Source organism: Salmo trutta, chromosome 27, assembly GCF_901001165.1.
Source record: "Salmo trutta chromosome 27, fSalTru1.1, whole genome shotgun sequence".
Lineage (NCBI taxonomy): Eukaryota > Metazoa > Chordata > Actinopteri > Salmoniformes > Salmonidae > Salmo > Salmo trutta.
In genome coordinates, this window is record NC_042983.1 from 36,102,960 (window position 1) to 36,112,941 (window position 9,982).

Consider the following 9,982-nt stretch of genomic DNA (forward strand, 5'->3'; position numbering starts at 1 on the left):
TGTCTCCCGACACCTCCTGTCTCAGCCTCCAGTATTTAAGCTGCAATAGTTTATGTGTAACGGTTTTCTCGCGCCGAACTGCGCATGTACAGGCAGTCAAATCAAAGGCACTCCTTCAATATAAAGCTGTTTTTGATGAAAATGAAAATATGTCCGTTTGTCACCTTCACAAGATTGAAGTAATAACATGTTCAACTACTTAAGACATTGGCTAGAATCTAGGTCGTGCCTTTAAATTTTGAGAAAATGAACAACTAAGGAAGAATTTTTCACTTCAAGCATTCTTCTCAAACCCCAAATCCCAGCCAGGTCTGTTTCGCAAACGTTACCGGAAGTCTCGCGATGTCAGTCCTCTGGGTTTAGAAACTCTGCGAGACTAATTTGAGTGTCATATACATACATTTACTATGTCACGTCTAGTATTTGAGGCCATGCTAATCCATAACATGTAATGGTGCCACCATTTCCCATTTGGTCCAGTCGTTTCATTGAAATAGCTATGTGGGAGAATGACATCCCCATTACGCCCATTTACCTGATCAATTGGAAACGGCAATCTTCTGAGTAGCCTACTCCCACACTTCTCTACTCGCGCCATCATTTTCAATGTTGGTCATTAACTTCCGCCTGGGTTAAGGCCCTAGGTGGCGCAAGAGTCCAGTTGATTTTGATAAAACGACAATGAACATAAATTGCATTGGAACGCAACATCTGTATGTCCAAAGTGTGTAGAAATTAAATTGGTCATGATGCCTGGCCACAACTCTTCATCATGAAATTCAATCTTGATATTTACGATTTTTTTTTTTTACCTAACAAACATAAAAATGATAGGACGAAATGATCAGTTGTTCCATATATTTTGACGAAGATATATCCTCTTTAGACCTAAATGTTGGCATCTATGAGATCATGTGTATATGCCAGCCTATAGTGTACATAGATACAGGCCTGATACCCTTATATTTGGCAGCATGTCAAGGAAGACAATCGTCCCACTTCCTTTCCATAAGCTGGGAACAAATGACACCCTGGCTGTCTAATTTATAGGTTTGTGGTGGGAAATAGCATCCATAAACATGGTTTAACTTCACATGGTGTCTTGACTTTAGCGGACACGATTCGAAGACTACGTGTTACTTTTTGGGTGATCCTGTGAAGATGTGCAGGAAGTATAGCAGCGGGTGATAAAATGATATAGCCTAAGGTAATAAATAAAGACACATGTTAACAAAAAGCTAAACTATCATATAACCTAATTATATTCTTCAACAGGAATAATGCCCCTGCCTATTAAATTATCTCCGTTAAAACTCTTTCTCTGAATGGCGGGTATTGAACCCAGATCACCGTGTGCTGCAACTGCAAAACGCTGAGCTAAGCATTGGCAATAGCTCAGGTAAGTAACCCAAGTCTTCACGTTTCAAGACACGTTAGTCATCGATCGCATGTGCATGGTTCAATTCCAGTTACCACACCATCACGTTACACGTAACCCCATTTGACCTCCTCCTCTGATAAACTGACAATATATGACAAGGTACCAATGGGACTGAGTGATCTACAATGCGACACAATATATTGCGTTAGCCCGCTAAGCTATAGCATAGACATTTGCTTGGGGAGCTAACGCAACTCTTCAGGACCCAGGCAGGGTTACTCATCAGTGTGGTTCACCTCCCAACCGCCATAATATTGCATTTAAATGGCTGGATGTGAGTTCAAAATTGGCAGTTGTTGCTCTCACAGATGATGTATGAAAAGCTTGAGTGGTTCTAGACAATACAATTGCCTATGATCAGATTTAAATAGGCATATTCTCCTTATTTCACCAACAATGTTAACAAAACGAAATGAACATTTCTATTACGAAGTAATATTACGAAGTAATACATCTATTACGAAGTAATAGTACATTATTTATGAAGCAATGTAATTCTGCTTTAAATTCAACTCTTAATTGAATTATCTCACAAGTGATATCATGTTTTGTTGTTACTAAAACTCTGCTCTCTCTTCTCTCGCTCTCCATTGTTGACTCTATTACTGAGACCCGACTCATTAAAAGGTTCAAAGGAGGTTGTTGTAGATTGTCAAAGCAAAAATCATCTTGGAAAGGAAGCGGTTTGGTTCATTATCAGCCGCAGCCAAAACTAGGATTAGTCTAAGTAACGTTACTTGATGTGGGGGTAAATAATTAAGAATATTATAACACCTCGACCTTAAATGTATCTTATAAATAAAATCCCAGCTATTATTTACAATTGAGGACACATCCTTTATGGGAAATAGTGATGTTATTCCCATAAAGGTTGTTCATATTTGAACTCATAATAAGTTCACCCTTTTTCATAAATGGTACAGTCCAAAAAAAGTTGGCCTCAAAAGAAGAGAGACGCTATAAAAGTAGGCCACTTCGTTAGTTGGAAAAGCGAGTTTTCAAGAACAATTACGCACTTAACCATGGAGAAAACCGAAGTGATGAAACCAAAAAGTCTTGATGACCTGATCAAATTGCTGCATAAACTCTTTGAAAGTGACAAAATCAATGTGGATGAGGTGAAACAAATAATGGAGGCATATGACAGCAATCTACAGGAGTGGAAGCAATTTGCAATGTTTGACCCGACCAGGTAAAATTATTATGTTTATTTCTATTTTGAAATTACTATAATAATTGTTATTATTACTATTATACCTACTATATTGGTGTTGTTGAGTAGGCCTGTTTAATGTCGAATATATCCTATACACTGGTTATAAACATACTATTTTATAGAAAAATATATCTGTTTTAAAAAAATAACATGTATATTATATGCAGTTATCATCTTATCATGAAGTCCTGCAACTAATAGTATTACAATTAATTGAAAAAACACCAGCCATTGACTTGAAATTGGTGGAGTGCTGGCTATATGGTGTAAACATTAACATGAAAGGTGTAGCATGAGTGATCAGCAGGCAACATTACATTTAGACCTCTCTCTCTCTCTCTCTATATATATATATATCTCTATCTCTCTCTCTCTCTCATTTATATATATATATATATATATATATATATATATATATACACACACACACACAATTTAGAACAACTACATGTAGATCAGTGGAGGCTGCTGAGGAATGGACGGCTCATAATAATGGCTAAAACGGAGGAATGGAATGGCATCAAACACACGGAAACAGTATGCTTGATGTATTTAATACCATTCCACCGATTCTGCTCCAGCCATTACCACGAGCCAGTCCTCCTGTGATTTAGACCTCTGGTTATATATATATATATATATATATATACGCTTACACATGACATAGGCTTCAGAGGATTCAATGGCAGTGGGATGTCTCTCATATTTGCAATTATTCACTGTGTTAATATTATATTGTTAATATAGCCTACATTTTGAATGTTTAACTACAAAACACATTTTAACAGATTATATGAAACTTTTGCTATGTAAAATAAGCAATATATTAAAAGCAAAAAATAAGCAATATATTAAATATTTATAAAATATAGCCTAGCATGCATGCGCTAACTTTTAAAACTTAAAAAAAGTTACATTTGAAGATGTTGACAACAGAATGAGACTTTCAAAATGAGTTTCATTGTTTGCGTCAACAAAAAGAAAATGCCATATCCACAGTTTTTCCCGACTTCCGCCATCAACTTGGGAATGTTTTGATTCTTGTGAGGGGTGGGGGGTAAATGGAGGGTGGGAACCCGTCCGCAAATCAGAATTAGAGACAGATCTCCACCGGTTGCTTTGAGGACATGCTGAGCATTTGCGGTATGATCACACACTGGACCTTGCAGCTGCTACAAAATCACTGATGAATTTCTATGCACCCAAAAACGTGACTGGTGTAGTTTAAGCAGAGACATGATCTGGGCCATAGTAGGTTGTTTGAAAGGATCTCTATATCCTCAGATATTAACAGTACTCCTACTACATTTATTTAGGCCAATCACTAACGAACAGGCTTTATCAATAGCCTGAATCACTGTGTGGTGAATTTGGGAATAACATTTTGTAGTTATTTTTATGGAAATTGGTGGGTAAAACGTTTCAGATAGTTTGGAGCTAAAACATCATTTGAAAGTTTTCTGAATGAGTCACACCACTAATAAAACAATCCATCTGTCCAAACCCTTTTCCTCTGGTCTTTATTCTGACATTAGTGTAAGTATTTATGCCAGATCATTTGCATGTAAGGTATTGGGGTAGTTGCAAATCAGTTTGTGGCTATACCATACGATTCAGTGTCCTACATTTCAGTGTAGCTATAACAAAGGCATCTGATGTCCTACCTTTGTTCTAAAAGCATCAGTTGACATACACCCCACAATGTTGGACAGGTGCTGACTAACGTAATAATAAATATAAGCAAAAATGCAATTAATGCTACCAATAATTGAATGGGTAAACAGTATTTTTGTTCTAACCCACACCTCTGTTTGTGTTGTGAATGTGTTCCAGGTATACAAGGAACCTGGTGGATGAAGGGAACGGAAAGTTCAACCTCATTTTACTCTGTTGGGGAGAGGGTCAGGGCAGGTTAGACATTTTTACAAACAATGTTGAAAGTTATTTGATCTGATCCATCGAAAGCCCTCATACTTATTCCGGTGCTATTTCTATAAGAGTGTATATCGTCAGTTTGAAATAGTATTGGCAGAACCAGTGTAATTACAATGTGTTATGTGACTTGTCAGGTAAAACATCAGTATGTCGTTCTACTGAAATTAAAAAACATGCTCCAGAGTCCAAGGTTCTTGTTAAAGTCAGCGTTATGTATGTTTTACAAAGATAAATACATTTGGGTAATAATTTGCCCCTTTCAAACAGTCAGATATTGACAATTGATCACCTTACATTGCTTGAGGCAGAGAGAAAGGTACAGAATAGCAGATTGTAGCTAATGTAGTTTGAGAGGTGAAGTTATACTGTATGTCAGTAGACCACATGATATATAACATTTAATACAAAAGGCAGAAAATGTGTCCATAAACAGGACTATTTTAGAACTAATGAACCTGTACAGACACATAACCATAGGTACTAAGGCTGAGCCCCATATAACACTGTTCTGGAACTTTCTAAGGCTGAGCCCCAAATAATACTGTTCTGGAACATTCTAAGAGTGTCTGTGTTTTTCACCACTTGCAGCAGTATCCATGACCACACAGACTCCCACTGTTTCATGAAGATGCTGCAAGGCCAACTGAAGGAGACGTTGTTTGAATGGCCCAATAACAAAACACAGGATGTTGGTGACATGGTTCAGAAATCTCAGAGAATTCTGACAGAAAACCAGTGTGCCTACATCAATGGTAAGATTCAAGGCAGTTTAGTATTTCCTCAACATTTGAGTGTCAGACAACATAAAGAGGCATTTATTCATATTATTTACACACATAATATGCATGTATATCTTTATAAACATCCTCTTACAGGTGAATATCTTTACTTTCATGTATTTGATTATCTGAAAACTAGTTGTACATGTTACAAAGGATTGTTACATATTATACAAATTCTTAATGGATACTGTATGACTCGTATGTGTTGTGTTCGGTGTAAAATTACCATTAGCGGAACTAACAGCTGTGTGATATTTTAATGTTTTACCTTCCGTTGCCATATCATAGATGTGTGGTGTTTGTCGGTTTTAGATTCCCTTGGGTTGCACAGAGTAGAGAACGACAGTCACACCGAAGGTTCGGTCAGTTTGCACCTGTACAGTCCACCCTTCGATACCTGCCAGACTTTTGACGAGCGCACAGGACACAAGAACACTGCCAAGATGACGTTCTGGAGCAAATTTGGAAAGAGGACTCAATCTGTAAGCATTCTTTCTTAAATTAAGCAACGTTCTTACCCAAGCTCATTATAGCCATGATATCATTATCTAAGCATTGGTTTATTAAGTGTTAATAGATATTATTTCCAATCACTGAAGTTTTACAACTTTCGTTTATCTAAGAGCATAAGTATATCACCCAAGCCAGTGGAGATTGATGCAAGTTGTGAATGTATTGGTGAAAGGGCAGGTTGGCATTTATTGTCATGAACCTTGCCCTGAAGGCGGCTATGCAGAGTGGTCATTAGCTGATGCTGCCACAGTCATAAAATATGATTTTAAACCTAACCCGTACCTTAACCCTAAGCTTAACCACACAGCTAACCCTAATGCATAACCTAATCTTAAATTAAGACCAAAAAGCACATTTTGGTTTTTATGAATTTTTACAATATAGCCAATTTTGACTTTGCAGCTGGTTCATTTAGCGGGAATCGCTCAGTTCTGCCTCCAGCTCAAGATTCATGACAATACATGTGGTGAAAGGTGCCATAAGCTATTTGATATGGTTCAAACGGCTTGTTGTTGAAGGTCCACAGAGTAGGTCTACCATCAGACATTATGTTTCATTTGAATCTCACAGAACTTAATTGAAACAGTGGGACACTCGTTATTGTCCCATGAATCACTCACGGATATCTTTGAACAAATAGTTCAGCTGGCAGCTTATTTTAAAAGTTCATTTAAGAACACAAACATGTTTTGAAAGCTGTAAAAACTTGGTGTCTGGACCTTCATTGTTTAACTTGACTGAGTGTGCTGAAAGTTCATGATTGGTGACCTCTAAGGTAGTAACATGAGACGTATCAGTTTTGGCATCGTCACATTATGAGGACAACCCTGGTCTGTGAGCTCTTTACACTCTGTATAGAGGAACTGTTCTGTTGCCTGCTCACACATCCTGACTCTTAGGCTACTTTAACTGTTCTGTTGCCTGCTCACACATCCTGACTCTTAGGCTACTTTAACTGTTCTGTTGCCTGCTCACACATCCTGACTCTTAGGCTACTTTAACTGTTCTGTTGCCTGCTCACATATCCTGACTCTTAGGCTACTTTAACTGTTCTGTTGCCTGCTCACATATCCTGACTCTTAGGCTACTTTAACTGTTCTGTTGCCTGCTCACACATCCTGACTCTTAGGCTACTTTAACTGTTCTGTTGCCTGCTCACACATCCTGACTCTTAGGCTACTTTAACTGTTCTGTTTCCTGCTCACACATCCTGACTCTTAGGCTACTTTAACTGTTCTGTTGCCTGCTCACACATCCTGACTCTTAGGCTACTTTAACTGTTCTGTTGCCTGCTCACACATCCTGACTCTTAGGCTACTTTAACTGTTCTGTTGCCTGCTCACATATCCTGACTCTTAGGCTACTTTAACTGTTCTGTTGCCTGCTCACACATCCTGACTCTTAGGCTACTTTAACTGTTCTGTTGCCTGCTCACACATCCTGACTCTTAGGCTACTTTAACTGTTATGTTGCCTGCTCACACATCCTGACTCTTAGGCTACTTTAACTGTTCTGTTGCCTGCTCACACATCCTGACTCTTAGGCTACTTTAACTTTTCTTTCCAAATTGTTTCCAGATGTTTAATTACGCAGGAAGTCTGCAAGTCATTTCCACCCCAGTACAATCAGCAATTCGGTGAAGCCCTTAGTATTTGAAAATACATTTACTGTATTTTTTAAGCGTGTAAGCTTCTGTTTTGTGTTGTGGTTAAGAATTCAAGGAATCTGTTCCCACAGGCTGATAGATGTGTAACTGGGAGACTGTGTTCCACACCGCTATAGTTTTAATCTATTGAGCATTTGGAAGCCTGCATGTAATGTTCAGACTGGCTGGCTGCTTTATCAACAGCAGGGAGCTTATCTAAAATCCGCAAATTGCTTAAGTTTATCTCGACCAAGCCACTTCTGGCCTGCACATTACAACACCGCTAGTATGTTGGATAAGATAAGAGTATGGACCTCAACACTTCTCCCCTCAATGATTTGTTTTCATTGTTGTTTTTGTGTTTGGGTGATATGAAGTTTCTCAAATGGCCAATACAGGTTTTGAATATTAGTGCTGTTGTGGTGCGTATCATCATGCTTCGTGCTATGGCCTAACTTACTGCACATTTATATTTTACAGGAAACAACAGTCTCACAAGAAAACAACTGAGGCGCAGAAGAAAACAATTGCGCTTGGAATGATAGTGTTGTCAAATAGAGTCAACATGAAGCTGTAAATAAGGAAAATTCATACCTAGACATATAGGGGATCTTAATTTGAGCCAGTTTGCTACAGAATGAAAATTATTCTGCAGCAACAGGAAGTGTGACCTGTGTAACAACACTTTTGCACTGCTATAGCATATGGTTGAAGTGTATTATGTATGAGTGGAAATAGGTTGTCTTTTACATCAAGGAATGTCATCAACAGTTTTACACTTTTATTGAAGTGTTATTGATTTTTACAAATAATTGTCTTAACGCTTGTCAAAATAGTGATGTAACATTAAATTATTTGTGCAGTTAAATTAGCTTTATACATGTATTATTTGAAAATGTGATCCCTGTCATTGATATTTCCAGAGTGTTCTGCTTTTTGGGATTAGAAGGGGTGTTAATTGGCATTAGCTATTTCAGTGTCACTCTTGAATGTGTTTCATTGTTTTAACCTCAGTATAAGGAGACTTGTCAAGGATTTTCTGGACTTGTGGGTCGCGGTTGGATTATAATAAAAACAATGTTCAGTAGAACAAGGCACTCACTTTTTCTCAGTATTTTGCATGTTTTTTTTTTTTAAATTGTAGATTAATTTAGATAGTGCGACAATTGCATTGTCAGTTAAAATGAATAATACAGTATAAGATATTGTGAATGATAAGCCTTGCTTTGACTGTTGACCATTAAATTTAAACATTTTAAATCATGAGATACTGTTCTGTGTGTGTTTTTTAATCAACCTATTAGTATACTCTCAAATCAACAAAGTGTTTTTGACAGTACTTGCTGATATAAAACCTGCTTACTGTCCATACAGTCACATCCATAATTATTGGCACCCTTGATAAAGATAAGCAAAAAAGACTGTATAAAATATATAACACAAAAACAGTCCTGAGCTATATTGTTTGCTCAGAGGAAGAGATTTTGTTTAATAAGTAGTACTGTTTTTCTCTCAAAGGTAGGTGTCAAAATTATTGGCACACCTAAAGATTCTCCAAAATAAAAAAGTAAATCTGCATCCTACATTCTACATTTTTAAGTTAAACTCAGTTTAAGGTGTTCTGCCCTTTCGGTATTATGCCCTTCATTGGAGTATAAAAATTAGGTAATATTCCTCTGTCATCCTTCACCATGGGAAAAGGCAAAGAATTCACAAATGAAAAGATACAAATAGTTGCTGACTTTCAAAAATCAGGAAATGGGTACATAAAAGTAGCACAAAAACAACCATACACTACCGTTCAAAAGTTTGGGGTCACTTAGAAATGTCCTGGTTTTTGAAAGAAAAGCACATTTCTTGTCCATTAAAATAACATGAAATTGATAAGAAATACAGTGTAGACATTGTATTGTAAATAACTATTGTAGCTGGAAACGGCCGATGTTTAATGGAATATCTACATAGGTGTACAGAGACCCATTATCAGCAACCATCACTCCTGTGTTCCAATGGCAAGTTGTGTTAGCTATTTCTGATCAATTTTATGTTAACAGTAACCGCAGCCAGGGACGCAACTTTGGTGGGGGGGATATCATTTATTTTATATTTTTTATTTTTTAGTCAGATAAACACTCCAAACAGCCTAACCAAATTGGGGGCATCCACATGGTCCTAAAGCACACCATTGCCTTGTTTTGTGTCACATTCCAATGATAAAACTGGGGGGGGGACAAAAATGCATTTTCAGAATGTGGAGGGGATCCCTCCAGTCCCGAGTGAAAGTTGTGCCCCTAACCACAGCTTAAGAGTCAAGTTATTGCAAAAAGGGTCCATGCAGATAGTCTGGATAGCTATTGGTTAACTATTTAACTGATTATTTAGCAGTCTTATGGCTTGAGGGTAGAAGCTGTTCAGGACAGAGAGAACAGTCTATGACTTGGGTGGCTGAA

The 9,982-nt window shown here is 37.5% G+C and overlaps 1 protein-coding gene across 1 annotated transcript; it reads left to right on the forward strand.

Annotated features, from left to right (window-relative positions):
• The first annotated feature begins 2,363 nt into the window (after positions 1-2,363).
• Positions 2,364-8,798, forward strand: LOC115164966 (cysteine dioxygenase type 1). The gene is made up of 5 exons (XM_029717932.1): positions 2,364-2,633; positions 4,491-4,568; positions 5,181-5,344; positions 5,687-5,856; positions 8,013-8,798. Exons 1-5 carry the CDS (start codon positions 2,464-2,466, stop codon positions 8,040-8,042), a joined length of 612 nt encoding a protein of 203 aa, XP_029573792.1. The 5' UTR covers positions 2,364-2,463; the 3' UTR covers positions 8,043-8,798.
• Positions 8,799-9,982: the final 1,184 nt, after the last annotated feature.